The sequence below is a fragment of the Chelonoidis abingdonii genome, chromosome 3, assembly GCF_003597395.2.
Source record: "Chelonoidis abingdonii isolate Lonesome George chromosome 3, CheloAbing_2.0, whole genome shotgun sequence".
Classification (NCBI taxonomy): domain Eukaryota; kingdom Metazoa; phylum Chordata; order Testudines; family Testudinidae; genus Chelonoidis; species Chelonoidis abingdonii.
In genome coordinates this window covers 79,674,399-79,690,659 of record NC_133771.1, presented here as the reverse complement: position 1 = coordinate 79,690,659, position 16,261 = coordinate 79,674,399, and the positions used below count along the sequence as shown (strand labels likewise).

General features: G+C 38.2%; 1 protein-coding gene across 3 annotated transcripts in view; it reads left to right on the top strand.

Moving 5' to 3' along the window:
* ASCC3 (activating signal cointegrator 1 complex subunit 3) overlaps nt 1-16,261 on the top strand; it is a 544,393-nt gene that overhangs the window by 500,772 nt on the left and 27,360 nt on the right. For all 3 annotated transcript variants that reach the window (XM_075063855.1, XM_075063856.1, XM_075063857.1), the window contains exon 37: nt 10,597-10,821. In XM_075063855.1, coding sequence (XP_074919956.1) covers nt 10,597-10,821 — 225 coding nt within the window. The remainder of the gene's footprint in view (nt 1-10,596; nt 10,822-16,261) is intronic.

Sequence of the window (16,261 nt, the reverse complement as noted above, 5' to 3'; positions counted from 1 at the left end):
TGATATCCATGTGATAAATGTATCTTGCACCCTTCCTAAGCTTGCCTCCAGTCTATTTTCTTTGGTAGTTAATCTTACATTCCAAGCATGAACCAAGCTACTATTTAGTAACATCTCTGCTAATTTAGAGCTTTGCCCCTCAAAAATTACCCCTTGAAGTCAATGGAGTTATACTGGGGTTGAATGAATATAACAGAGTGAAGAAGTTCTCTAGCCCAAACAGTTAGTCTGATTAAGAGTTTCCATTCTAAATACAAATGTATAGTGGAGGGACTTCAGCAGTCTGACAGAAATGTCTTTTCTTTTGCCTAGAATGAGAAACTGGACAATGTGCATGATATTTGTCCTTAAAACATCTCTTTAACTGGGATACTGTCCTAGACCCTTGATATCTGTAAGAATGAAGAAACATCTAAATCAATTTTTTAAAACTTTAAAAACATAAATTATATTCTGTGAAACTGAAACCAAAGAACAAACTTTTATGGGCTAGCAATAAACTCCTTAAAAGTGGAATCGCTAATGCTGATATAATTTTAGCTACAGCGTTGCTAGCGGGTACTTCTCTAATCTAATTTTTTGATGTAATCTAATTTTAAGGATACTCCTGAAATCCAGCTGTTAACCATGTGGTCAGTTTTGGCAAGGGCAAAAAAGAGGTGTTTCTTCATGCATATATTAGATTTCTGCACATAAATCTGTGCTTGACTGAATTCCAGCTGCTTGCACATCTGTGTAAGTTTGATGTTTTCCCTTATAAATCTGTTTTACACTTGTAACAAAACAAAGATATGAAGATAAAATATACTAATATTGGTCATATGACTATATTTTTCATAAATTAGACCCCTAGGTGAGAGATGTTTTAACTGACTGCATGTAACTATAGCCTGGACTTTGAGAAGAACTAGAAGAAAGCATTGCCAAGTAACTTGTGATGTTTGTGTTACTTTGTATTATTTTATATTGTTTTAATTATAACTTAGACAACTGTAGAGGATTAAAAAACATATGTTTGAGATTTTTAAAGCAAAGTAATGGAAAATATGTGTCTAAACTCCCCTAGACTGCTTTGAAAATCAATTTATGTATATACCTATTGGTAAGCTAAACAGAGGTATAAACAAACAGAAAATGTGCAGAGAAATAATAAATTCTAAAATTGGAAATTAGCAGAAGAATAAACAAAACAGAAAAAAAGCAGAGGTTTTAAAACAAACAAAAACATACTGTAAACTAGCATAATTTATTAAAACTAATTTTTGGAAATAGACATGGGTTAAACAACAATAATAATAATCTCTTGTAACTAGCTAGGAAATCAAGGTGTGTTCTCCAGCTTCCTATGTAATTTCATATTATCACTATTACTCTTGTTCTTTCTCTCCCCCTCCTGTTGCTTGGTAAACCTTCTTGTTCTAAATTGGGCCCCTGATCCTGCAGCTGAATCTGTGTGAGTGGAGCTCTTTGCCTTTGTGGAGCCCTAGGGACTACTTACATGAGATAAGTTACACACAAGTGCTTAAGGCCTTGTCTATATGAGCAATGGCGTGTAGGGTATGTGTAACTACATGCCTCAAGGAAAAGCAGGCTTGGTCCTTACTGCCATGTGAGCTTCTGGAGTCTTTCCTCACTGCTAGAGCCTTTCCCTGCTCCGGGGAAAGGCTCCATCAGTGGGACACTACACTGATAAAAATAGCAGCGTAGACCAGAGAGGCACTGCTTGGGCATGGAGAATATGTACCCTAAGGTTTGGGCGTGTCTTTACTCGCCCGAGCAATGCCTCACCAGCTATATTGCTATTTATACCTGTGCTGGGGGGCGTGGGGTGTATGTTCTCTATATGCTGCTGTAAGAATAGACATAGCCTGTGTGTTTGAAGACCCGAATCCTCAACTTACTTATACAGGCAGACTGCAGCCATTCACGTGGAGCCCCACTGATAGAACAGGGCCTTGTTCTGAAAGTCTTTGGGGTAGGAGCAGTCTTTACACAATCGAACCCCAGTCTTGACTGGGACCTCTAGGTGTTGTTACAATATAAATAATAATAGTACCACAGTGAATGTTAATTTGTTACCCCCATTTCTAAATTATACAGGAATTGATTTGTAGATAGAAATTGAAACTAAAACACTTAGGTATTTTCACCTGGAAAAATCTTCCTGAAATTCAATATTGGCTTACCTTTGAACCTTAAGTTACATGGAAACAAATGTGCAATGGAGTGTATATGAGTGATAATTGCAGAATAATGCACAATATGACAATTCCTGTGGAAAAAAATGTTTTCTGATTCCAGGCAGATTTGTACAATTAATTAGAAAGGAATACCTTTATTGAGCCAACTAATAGATTATGTAAAATAATGTAAAAATTCCTCTATCTTTTTAATTTTACATAATAGCGAACATAATATACTTAAATTTAACATCCTTCTAGGCGGGGAAATACTAAAGAAATCCATCACAGTATCATTTAATGTCAAAAAGGGGAACTAAAGAAAAATGAGGAAGTTAGTTAAATGGAAATTTAACTAACTTCATAAGAATGAAATGCCTACAAGTTGCCTGGAAACTATTTAAAAATAGTAAGAGGCTCGAACTAAAAGTTCAGGATCTATTCAAGCTGTGTACTCTCCGTACTGCTGTATGGTTGCAAATGTGTATGCTATACCTCTCAGACTGGGCAAAGCTGGAAGCTTTCTACACAAAATGTTGCCATCCTTTATTGGGCATAAAGTGTAACAACTTTATTCATAATGCAGACTTTTAGAGTCGCTCCGGTCTACAGACTCCTGGGGCCATTGTCCATAGATAGCATCTTATGCTTTTTGGACATGTTGCCAGAATGCCACAAGATGTTCCAGCAAACCCCATTCTCCAGGTGGCTTGTAACATCTGAGATAAAATTCCACCAACTGCGAGGTGTAGGTAGCCCAACGTCAGACAACCTCTTACATGTATGCATCAAGTCTGTTCCAACATTGGACTCTTGGCCTGTCAAGCCCTGGCGGCCCCACAGGAATGGATCAAATGTCAAATTATCTCTATGGCCAACTGTTGGCTAAGCACTGAAGAAGAACTACTAAATGTATACCCCCATCAAAAAAAAAATTGAGAACTAAAAAAATGCCACCATAACTAAACAGAGTAAAAGATAAATTTCAGAGTAGCAGCCGTGTTAGTCTGTATCCGCAAAAAGAACAGAAGAACTTGTGGCAGTTAGAGGCAAAGAGACATCGTTTCAAAATTGGAAGTCTAATCCTACCAATGAAAAGAGAAAGGAGCATAAACTCTGGCAAGTTGCATACACAAGTTTAATTAGTCAGGCCAAAAAAGAATTTGAAGGGCAACTAGCAAAAGACCAAAAGAAAACTATCAGCAAAAATAAAAAATTCTAAGTACATCAGAAGCAGAAAGCCTGCCAAGCAATCAGCAGAGCCATTGGACAATCAAGCTGCTAAAAGAGAATACAAAGCTGTTGTGGAGAAGCTAAATTAATCCTTTGCATCAGTCGTCACTACAGATGAGGTGAGGGAGATTGCCATATCTGAACCACTCTTTTTAGGTGACAAATCTGAGGAACTGTCCCAGACTGAGGTGTCTCAAAGGAAGTTCTGCAACAAATTGATATGTTAAACAGTAAGTAAGTCACCAGGACCAGATGCTATCCACTCGAGAGTTCTGATGGAGCTCCAGTATGAAACTACAGAACTACTAACCAGGGTATGTAACCTGCCGCTTAAATCAGCCTCAGTGCCACATAACTGGAGGATAGCTAATGTAACTCTGATTTTTTTAAAAAAAGACTCTAGAGGAGATCCTGGCAATTACAGGCTGGTAAGCCTTGCTTCAGTACCAGCCAAATTGGTTGAAACTATAGTAAAGTACAGAATTATCAGACAGACAGAAAGGGAAATCATGCCTCACTAATCTATTAGAATTCTTTGAAGGTGTGAAAAAGCATGTGGATAAGGTTGATGTAGTTGATATAATGTACTTGGACTTTCAGAAAGCCTTTGATAAGGTCCTTCATCAAAGGGTCTTAAACAAAGCGAGCAGTCATGAGATAAGAGAGAAGGTCCTCTCATCGCTCAGTAACTGGTTAAAAGATAGGAAACAAAGGGTAAGAATAAATGGTTAGTTTTCAGAATGGAGAGAGGTAAACAGTGGTGTCCCCTAAGGATCTGTACTGGGACCTATGCTGTTCAACATATTCATAAATGATCTGGAAAAGGGATTAAGCAGTGAGGTATAAAAATTTGAGAATGATGCTAAATTATTCAAGATAGTTAAGTTCACAGCTTGAGTTGCAAAGAGATGTCACAAAATTGGGTCACTGGGCAACAAAATGGCAGATGAAACTCGTTGATAAGTGCAAAGTACTGCACATAATCCCAACTATACATACAAAGTGATGGGGTCTAACTTGGCTCTTTCCACTCAAAAAAAAGATCTTGCAGTCATTGTGGATAGTTGGTAAAAACACCTGCTTAATGTGCAGCAGCAGCCAGAAAAGCTAACAGAACATTAGGAACCATTAGGAAAGGGATAGATAACAATACAGGAAATATAATACCATTATATAAATGCACAGTGCATCCACACCTTGAATACTGCATGCAGTTATGGTCACACTATCTCAAAAAAGATATATTAGAATTGGAAAAGTACAGATGAGGGCAACAAAAATGATTAGGAGTATAGAACAGCTTGCATATTGAGGAGAGACTAAAAAGACTGGGACTAAGGGGTGATATGATAAGAAGTCTATAAAATTATGAATGATGTGGAGAAAGTGGATAAGGAAGTATTATTCCCCCTTCACATAACACAAGAACCGGGGTCACCCAATGAAATTAATAGAGAGTGGGATTAAAACAAGCAAAAGGAAGTATTATGTCACACAATCTTCAGTCAACCTGTGGAACTCATTGCCAGGGGAAGCTGTGAAAGCCCAAACTATAATTGAGTTCAGAAAAGAATTAAATAAGTTCATGGAGGATAGGTCCATCAGTGACTATCAGCCAAAATGGTCAGGGATGCAACCCTGTGCTCAGTATATCCATAACCTCTGACTGCCAGAACCTGGGACTGGATGACAGAGAACAGATCACTTGAAAATTGCCTTCTTCTGTTTGTTCCCTCTGACTCATCTGGCACCGGCCACTGTCAGAAGACAGAATACTGGGCTAGATGGACCATTGGTCTGGCCCAGTATTAATTAACACTTAATAAGTTAATGAAGATAGCTTGATTGACATGTGACATTAAAAACTTTCCCCATCTTTATTCTCATCACAGCAGTTATTCCTTTATTAGTTTGCTTTAAAGTTTTAATAGTGGGTATTTCATGGCAATTAATAAATAGTTATAGATAGCAGATTTTTTTTTCTTTAACATTGGCTTGCTTAGACCCAACAAAATGTATATCAGGATATTTTTTTAAAATATTAAAGATATGTAATATTTGTGTTCTCTTGATCAACCCAAAGAGAATACACAAATTTGGTTAGTCAATTCCATGGTATCTACCAATATACTATTTCTTAAAAAAATAATAAAATAAAGACTACAACTTCAGTCCTGGAATGTGAGAATCTAATTTTGGTTTGTTTTAGAACCTCACTGTTACAAATTAATCAACTGCTACTTAAAGTCTAGAACTCATTAACTTCTTAAGTTTTAGTGTTCCCATGACTGAACTTAAATTAAAACATAAAGCTTCTTTTTTTGTTCATATTGATCCTGTAATTGTCTACACTGCACAAACATCCTCTTGTCTCTTAGTTAAATGTAGATGACAGCGTGTGCAGCTGCTTAAAAATAAAAAACTTTAATTTTATGGAAGATGTGCTAGCAGTGTAAATCCACATTTTATCATTCATTTTATATCAATGATTTATGCAAAATATATTAGCAATTCTTGTGGATTGAAGAAGAATCTGAAAAAATAAATAAGGGCCCAGTCCTACAAACACTACTAAGATTGGTACTTCTTATCTTGACTATCTACTGTAAAACTCATTGGGGTCACTCAAGAGCCTATATATGATCATTTGTGTCTGTAGGATCAGGGTCTAACTCAGTAGCAAATGCTTTCCGGTTCAGGCCCTGGGAATTAGCTGAGACTTTAATTTAAATGGGGCTTAGGTCTGGCCTTTAATAATTGTACAACTATCAAAAGGATGAACTGGCTGAGAAACTCTCTGGCCCATTAATGTTGATTTTCAATACATCTTGGAATACTGGAGAAGTTTAGAGGACTGGAAGAAAGCTAATGTGGTTCTAATATTTAAAAAGGGTAAACAGCGTGACCCAGGTAATTATAGGTCTATCAGCCTGATATTGATCTTGGGCAAAATAATAGGATGGTTGATAGGGGACTTGATTAATAAAGAATTAAAGGAGGGCGATATATGTAACACCAGTCAACATGGGTGTATGGAAAATAAAGTTGATCAAACTAACTTTATCTTTTTTTTTATGAGATTACAAGTATGGCTGATGAAGGTAATTCTGTTGACATAATATGCTTAGAGTTTTGTAGGGCATTCGCTTGTTACCACATGAAATTTTGATTAAGAAACTAGATTGAAACAAAATCAACATGGCACACGTCAAGTGGATTAAAATCTGGCTAACAGGTCTCAAAAGGTAATTGAAAATGGGGGATCATCATTGAGTGGATGTGTTTCTAATGGGGTTCCCCAGTACTTACTTCTTGGCAATAGGCTATTTAATGTGTTTATCAATGACTTGGAATAAAACACAAAATCATTACCAATCAAGTCTGCAGATGGCACAAAGATTGGGAGGGTGATGATTAGTGAAGAGGACAGATTACTAGTACAGACAATACGAATTGCGTGGTAAACTGGGTGAAGGCAAGCAATATGCTTTTCAGTTTGGCCAAATGTAAGATTATACAACTAGGGGAACAAAATGTAGGCAATATTTACAGGATAAGTGACTCTATCCTAGGAAACAGTGACTATGAAAAATAATGGGAGGTCTTGGTTGATAATCTACTGATCATGAACTCCAGTGTAATACTGTGGCCAAAAAGTCTAATGGGATGTTTGGATGTATAAACAGGGGAATCTTGAGTAGGAAGGTTATATTATCTCTGTATTTTGGCACTGGTTAAACCATTACTGGAATACTAGTATCCAGTTCTGGTGTTGAGTTTTTCAACATTCTTCCTGAGCTGTGAAGAGTATTCAGAGAAGAGCCACAAGAAAAATTAAAGGATTGGAAAACGTGCCTTATTGTGGGAAATTCAAGGAGCTCAGTCTTGAATCAGAGAGAAGGTTAAGGAGTGATTTGATTGCAGTCTGTAAGCCCCTACATGAGGAAGAGAAATTTGTTAATAGAGGGCTCTTCCATGTAGCTGAAAAAGGTATAGGGCTGGAAGTTAAAGCTAGACACATTTAGACTAGAAATAAGGTGCACATTTTTAACAATGTGGGTAATTAACTATTGGAAGAATTTACTAAGGGCTTTGGTGTATTCTCAATCACTGTACATTTTTAATGAAGATTGGATGTTTTTTTCTGAAGGACATGCTCTGGTTCGAAGAGGAATTAATTCAGGAAAGTTCTATAGGCCATGTTATGCAGGAGGGCAGATCAGATTGTCATAATGGTCTCTTTTGGCTTTATAGTCTATGGGTATAACATAGCTGTGAAGTTTTGTGCCGTTTCAGACGGGGCTACAAATGCATGATTGTACACAATTAAAATCTGTAGTCAACTGCTGGCTATGATCAAAGCAGGTTATGCTTTACAACAGGTGTTCATATAGATAAAGATTATATAGCGTGAGCTGTAAGCTACAATAGTACTGATTTAACACAACTTCAGAGAAAAACAAGGAAAAGAAGAACATTTATAGCAATGCTTTTTGGTTTAATTGTAAAGTTTGTACTAAGAAGTGTGATAACATTAAATTGTTATGCAACTTAATTCATTTAATCAGACCCTGAATTATGTACAGTATTCAAATGAAATGTAGTAAAATATATATTTTTTGTACATTGCTTGGCATAGTTGAGTCTATAACATTTGCAGAACAGATTGAGGTTTGTAATGAAAAGGGAAACAAAAATGGAAAATACTGAGTGAACAGCAGGACACATTTGAGGTGATTATGAAGGATGTTTCTTTATTCTGTCCTTTCTTGTGCTATCTGAAAACAGTAGCGAAGGGTTACAAGCAGAGTTCATCATAGGGTTGTCAATCACTGTCATTTAACATTTGCAGTGGAAGATGTCTTTATTCAAGGACAGCTGGGCAAATCAGAGAAACAGATTTGCAGTTAGTAGTCTGTCCAGCCTACACTAAACAAACAAGGACAGGGCAGACATACTGGCCTCTCACATAAAAATATAATGGACTCTGCTGACCTTAGTGCCCTCCATTCAGCTTCATTCCCAGTTGCATAAAAGCTTCGCTACCCATTCTCAATTTCCTTTAATTACCTACATGATGCAGATAAGAAAATGAACCTCACTTACTTACAGTCAGCAATCACACACAGGAAATTAAGTAGGCAAGTTGTTTGAAATAAGATGACTGTTTTGGAAGTAAATAAAACACATTGTACTGGGGAAAAACTAGTGAGAACATATTTTCAGGAATACCAGTCGGTCTGGAATCGCTCAGCTGATCCTGCTCCTGTCTCCTGCTGCTTGAAACTGCAAGGCAAAACTAAGTAAAAAATCTCCTTGGTAAATATTCTTTAAAATATCTTTGAAGGGGATGTGAGCTAAATACAAGAGCAGAGCAAACATGCAACATTCTATAGGACTTAAAAAGATTGTGACCTTAGGTTCAGAGAATAAATGACCGCAGTTTTCACAAGAGATCTGGCAGAGACATCAAGGATTAAGCAGCAGTTGTCTTTAGTCAGTCTTCACTTTTAATCTGCTCTCAAAGTATGAAATAAATTAATGGCACTGCTTTTATTTCTAATTATTCTTAAACTTTCTAGACTCATTCTTTTACATTTTACATTACACTATGTAAGTGTAATTTCAGTATGCCATAAATGTAACTTGAAAATAATATTAGTGGTGTTTATTATTAGACAGACTAATAGTAGAACGTTTAGCAAAAACGTTCCAAAGGTGTCCTATAAATTGGGCTTAAATCAGGTGTTAAGCTGTTATGAATTATGATAGTCCACCAAGGTATACTAAAAAGAGCATTTTTTTCTAGATCTCACTCTCTGAATTACTTACCATTGTGAACATTTAATTAATATGGATTTGCAGGAAGTCTGATTGGAGACTAAAGCCCATAATATCAAATCTGTAGTACAAGAGAGAGGAAAAAAAAAACCTGAATATTTTATCTTTAATTTAACAGTCTCTTCACTGAATCCATTCTCCTTTTATAACAGCATAGTCTTTCAGACTGCCAGAATGTTCATCGATCCAGTTGGTAAAAGGAGTCTCTTTGCTTTAATTACAGGCACAAAGGACATCACATATTGATGATTTGATTTGATTTGCAAAGTTTCATATTTTTAGGAAATTATGAAATCCTTCTCACACCAAGCCAGACTAGACACGCTTGGTGCATGTGAAAAGTGAAGAAAAGGAAACCTCCCCAATTCTAAGTCCTAGAACTACAGCAGAGCCACTCAGTGGCTAAAGCTACAATTTGGAGGATGCAGTATTCCTGCTGCTGTTGGATTCCCAGTCCACATGGGGCAGTTGATTAGTACAGTACAAGATTCACCAGCTCTGCCCTTGCTACTAGCCCAGCTTTTCCCTGTCTCATCCCCAAAACCTTACATGTGGACATACAGGGAACTCCTGTTGTTACTCAGGCCCCCTGTGCAAGTTCCAGAAAGCCCTTGCATATGCATCAGTTGCAAAGCATAGCCAGCATGTGTGCAAGGCACAGAAGACAGATAGTGTTTGATCTCTAGTAATTAGTTTGCCATTTTAATAATCTTTTAGACATTGATCATCTATTGCTTGGACATTAAATATTTGTAATATTTAAAATAGACTAGAGTTGTTAGACTGATTTGAAACTCACTGTGTGTCTTGAATGTGTAAAGAAAAGCAGAAACTTTTCGATATTCTCTGAAAAATGAAAATGTGCATTATTGGCTACTTGCTTTAAGTCTAAGATTGGCTTCATTACATCACTTTATGGGTGATTTAGGGTGATAGAAGACGTCTATTAGGTCATGTAGTGGGTCTCAAATACTGTATTTGACTAATGGGCATATTTCAGTATTTACAATGAAATCTGCATTATTCTGCTCTAACATAAAAATCAGATATATAAAGAGTATTTCAGACTCTTTAGTGGTTCCTGAATATTTTAACAAACTACTGTTTTTCTTACTAGCATCTATTGTTTTGATAAATGAGTAAGAAAAAGGATGTTTAAACATCACTAGTCAAAATGGTTGTTTTTAGCAAAATCTCAGCTATGTACTCTGATTTCCATGTAGTTTGTTGTAAATGTCCTTAAAAAAGGACAGTGCAAAAAATGCTACTTAATTGCAATTGCTTTCTTGTATTTTATGTACTTAAAAAAACTATTTTTCCTCCTTTTAATTTTTTTGTTAAGGATGCTGAAGAGTATGCAGATCTTCCAGTGAGACACAATGAAGATCAAATGAACAGTGAACTGGCAAAACATCTCCCCATTGAAGTCAATCCTCATTCATTTGACAGTTCCCACACAAAAACACATCTTCTGCTGCAAGCCCATTTTAGTCGTGCCATGCTGCCTTGCCCAGACTATGCTACTGATACCAAGACAGTGTTGGACCAATCTGTAAGAATATGTCAGGTATAGTAATCCATTTCATACTTTATCTGCTGCTTTACACTTTGGCATTAAGGTGTTGTAATATTTTTGATCCAGGAAAAATCCACATTGTTTTCTGGAGATGTATTGCAATATGTTTTTGTTGAGGACTGGAACACCTAAGACAGACACAAATTTATTTAGAAAGTGACCAAATGTCCACAACATTACAGAGCTGAATGTAAATAAAGATAAAACTGAACAGCAATAGATATTGGTACTGGTTTGAAGGAGGCAATTAGTGGGTGCTTAGCACCCATCGACAGCCAGCATCTCCTCCTCCCTCCAGCAGCACCTCCAGCTCATCCGTAGCCCTGCCAATCAACACCTCTCTCTCTCTCCCAGCACCTCCCACTCACTGCGATTAGCTGTTCTGCGGTGTGCAGAGGCCCTGGGGAGAAGGGGAGGAGCAGGGACAGGATGCACTTGGGGAGGGGGTGGAACTGGGCAGGAAGAGGCAAGATGGGGACTTTAGTTGGAGTAGGGGCATGGCCTGGGGCAGAGCGGGAGTTGAGCACCCCTGAGGCAAGGAGGAAGCCGGTTCCTGTAGCCAAGTATCCTTACTGTACTACCTGAAACTGGTCTGCAGTTCCCTACAAGTGAATGTGCTTTGGAAAGCCTAGGCTGGCGCTGAGAGATGTGCTTTCCTGTAGACCCAACCTCTGTGGGCAATTATTATTTTTGTTATTTATCAACTGTCTTTCAGAGGACCCAAAAGTGCTCTAGACATTACAGAGCTCAAATAAAACTTGCCTGAATATGTTAACAAACTAATTTTTGAAAAGATTTTCAGTTGCTATATTCCCCAGTTCTCAACTACCACAGGGCTCGAAGAGCAGGCTGCCACTGTCCAAACTGATTTTAAACCACTCTCCAAGTTTGTGACTTTTGCAGTTGCACAAAAGTCCATACCACCAGGCATTCTAATCTGACCATAAAGAATACCCATAATACACAACCACGTGCACAACAGTCCCCATGAAGGACAATTTAGAGCAGCAATATAAATCTGGAATAGAATTACTGCAATTGCTAAAAGGGATATTTACACAATTCTGGGAGGTGGTTAAATGCAGCTGTAGTTTGAAGCAGAAATAGGCCAGCTTCTACCTGCTACTGCTAGAGAGGAAGAATAGTACTGTGCTTAAAGTACTGGACTGGGACTCAAGAGACTGGCATTCAGTTCTTGTATTACCTTGGGCAAACCTCTTAATCTGTCTCTGCCTCCGTTCCCCATCTGTGAAACCAAAGGAATAGCAATTTTTTCCTTGTCTTGTCTACTAAGATTATAAGATCCTGAGGGTCTTCTTACTATTTGTATGTATAGCATCGAGCACAGTGGTGGGCAACCTCCAGCCCATCAGGGTAATCTGATTGTGGGCTGCGAGACATTTTGCTGATGTTGACCATCCGCAGGCATGGCCTCCCTGCAGTTCCCAGTGGCCACAGTTCCCGCCAGTGGGAGCTATGGGAAGCAGCACGGGCCACAGGGACGTGCTGGCTATCGCTTCCCGCAGCTCCCATTGGCCGAGAAAGGTGAACCACGGCCACTGGGAGTTGCGGGGGTAGGGAGGTGTACTTATGGCAAAATCTCTCGTGGCCCGCAATCAGATTACCCTGATGGGCCGCGTGCGTCTCGACAGTTGCCCACCACTGACCTAGCATAAGTAGGTCCAGATCTTCGTTGTGCCTTTAGGCACTGTTCTAATACAAATAAATAATAGGAGTCATTTTACTGACTGTGTCAAGCTGCCAGTCTGTAAAACCAGTTCCTGAGAGAGGTCCAAAGGAGGTGTGCCATTGTCTGATGGGCAGCACTGCAGTGCCCAGAGGCTGGAGTAGCAAAAAACACACCACCTGTTAAGGGCAGCACCACTTGTAATATGATTATTGAACCAAGTGAAACTAAAATTAAGAATAAGAGTAATAAGCAAATCACATCACAATATTTTTATTTCTGTAGCCAGAAACTTGGCAAACAGGTTTTGAAAGGAAACCCACTCCCTATATTTCTAATTACTAAAACAAAGGTGATGAAGATTTATTTTAAAGAGAAATTGTTTTTTTAAAACTTTGATTATGAATGGAGTTCACGTGATAGACATCATTAGTAAGGCCAGAAATTTCACTTCAATTTCATCTAAAGCACCTAATTCATTTAAATAATAATTTGTCACATTAGTGGGCTTTTACTACATAGCAATAGTTGAAAAGAAAGTGAATTAAAGATCTGTTTAGTTATTTTTACTACAAATATTTGTACTAATGTTCTTATACCTATCACAGGATAGAGATTTTTTAAAACTATTGTCACTTTTTTAAAAATGAAGTATTCAGTTACATTAAGCAGAAGAAAAAGTCCCTGAACAATTATCTTACTATAACAGAACTTGTTTGTGCCTCTGTCCTCTACCAGTAGATATTGGTATATACACAGGCATGTGAGCAGGAAAGAAAGAAAGAGACATTTTTGTTTTTGAAACTGTCACGTGGTTTACCTCCCTTGGGAGAATATTTGCTTCCTCTTATTAGTCATGCTTTCCAAATGAAGGTTTAAGTTCCTAAAGCTTAAACAATAGACAGGGTTACACTTTCCGTATGGGTTGTTACCTTTTTTCCCTAGCACTGACCTGTTGATGAACTCTGGGTCAACCGGGGTGGAGAAAAAAGATCTTAGTTGTGAGAAAGGAACTGATCGGAAAAGGATCAATTGATAATATTGTGTGTGTATAGATATAGATAGATAGTTGTGTGTATGTGTGTGTTTAACATTGTGGGGAGGGGCAGAGGCGACATCAGGAGTCAAGCTGGTCAGATTGTGACAGCTCAGTGAGCCAGTATTTTTTCCTAGACACTTTCTTCTTGTGTTCAAGATGCTAACTTTTTATTTATTTACTTATTTTTAAGAAGTCTCCAGCTGTTAAGTTTGTGCAGATAACCTTCAAGATGTGAACGAAATGTAAACTGATGCAGTGAAGCCTGCCAATGGGCACATCAAAGGTGGACTCCCCACAGCAGTGCTGCCTTCGTTCTCCAGGGAGCCAATGCGGCACCATTGGAGGAGAATTTCAAATGCTTACGCCTCAGCAGAGAGGCCCTGAACTCCCACCCCATCTCATGCCCACTGCAGAATGGAAGATCCCTACTTTTCACCCTGACATACAAGCCTCTTTACCCTCCAGTCACCCACATATTTCTCACCTACTCCATCATTCCTTCTGCCTCTCAGCCTGCCCTTTGTCTACACTACCGTTTAAGTTGATGTAAATTACGTTGCTCAGGAGTGTGGAAAAAACCACCCCCGAGCGACGTAACTTAGATCAGCTTAACACAGTGTCTACACTGCGCTATGGCAGCGAGAGGCACTCTCTCGCCAACATAGCTTCCGTGTCTCATTGAGATGGATTAATTACGTCGGCTGGAGAGCATGTTTCCATCAACGTAGCGTGTCTTCACCAGACACACTAAATCGATTTAGCTGGGTAGTGAAGACAAGCCCTTAGTGCGTCTTTGCTGAGAAGAGCTAGTGATGAGTCAGGGAAGCAAGCTAGCAGTGTCAAATAACAGAAACAGTTGACAGATCTGAGCAGTTCTATCAGCTAATCTTGGCAAAATTCAATTAAGTTATTTTTAAATATTCCTTCTGCAATCATTAGTCAACCTTTTACTTAAAAAATCCAGTTGTCCTCTAAGAATTTATTGAGCCAAATTTGGAGACTAATTTCACCAAATTCATTTCACTTAATTAAAGCATAAAATGGGGATGGGAGTGGGCGGACTTAATCCGGACTGACATTCAAATCTCAACACATTTACTGGTGAATTACTAGCAATTCCTTCATAACACGCATGCGCACACCACACACACAAATGCCCTGCACACACATTGTGCATGCTTGTTACACAAATACCATGCTTTGTAAAAGGAAAATACTCGTCAAATACTGTCATCTAAAATTCATATTACTTTCTTATTGCGTACACCTGAACTCCTGAAACTTTTGTAAACATAAATGCAGCATAATCAAACAAACAGAAACTGTTCATAGGTTAATCACATAAATCTATTTAAATCACTAAGTTTATTTTTTGGGGCTTCCAATGCAGAAATCCTCCTAAATTTTTCTTCTCCTCTTTCAAGACAGGTCTCTTTAAACAAAAGTATCTTATTTAGTGGTCATTATGTAGATCCATAGATTCTAAAGCCAGAAGGAACCATTGTGATAATCTAGTCTCACCTTCTGTATGCCACAGGCTATGGAACTTCCCCAAAATTATATATATTGCAATTCCCATGAGTCTGCTGTTTTCCTGGATCCTTCAGGGACCAACAAATGTTCACTTCCATCTTGGAATAACTTCTTTTAAGGCTGAATGTCCCCTGATCTCTTTTAAAAAGTTTAATTTCTGTTACAAAAGCCTCTTTCAGAGTAAGCAACAGTAAAGATGTTCAAACAAGCTTATTTTCATTTGGGTAAAGGTCTAAAACCCTTCACTCTCCCAATCCAAAGTGCTTGCAGCCTTTATCATAAAATTACTTTTCCTGAGACAGAGATTTCCCCTGCCCCTTTAAACATTTTGTTTTTTATATTACAGCTCTATATTGAAATATGCTCAAGATGGAAAACGAATTCTTAAACTTAAATGTCAAATGTCAGTTAAAGAGTTTATTCCCCCACCGTACAGAACAATAACCTGGTTCCAGCAGTCTCACTGCTGTCCCAATAAGGAAATACGATTGTTGCCATAGAAAGGGGGACAAACATGCTTCGCTATAGCCTTGCTATGATTAGTATCATTTAGACATGGGCTTAGTTCATTGTAACAAGGTGTTTGTTACAGTGAAATTTGTCATATACTTACCTGGGACTGGGGGAAGGGCATGTGGTGTCCATTCCTATTTGCTGCACAAATCCCGGGAATGTTGTTGTGTGGTCTACCTGACAGCTGAGTGACAGCTTTGGCAGTTAATAGCTTTGGAGTCCTTAATGGGGCTGCAGGAATTTTCTGTATGAATGGCTGTGCCCCACATTGAAAAGTAAGAGACAAGGACTAAGGAAGGCACTTCCAGTGAGAGAAAGGATGGACTTACGCTTAAGGCATAAGACTGACGCCTGGGAGATCTGGGTTCAGTTTCCAGCACTGCCACAGACGTCTTGTTTGATCTTGAGTAAGTCACTTCATCTCTCTCTGCCTCAGTGTCTCAGCTGTAAAAAGGGGATATCACTCCATTTTTCCTATTCTTTGTCTGCCTTTTCTATTTAGATTGCTCCCGACCCAAAGAACTCAGTCTTTTGCTAAGTGCAATGTACAGCACCGAGTACAACAGTAATTAATTTCAGCTAAGTCTCTGGACACTGTCATAATGCAAATAATTGTTTTAAAAGTTATCTTTGCATGGTCTTTATAAGTCCCATACTCC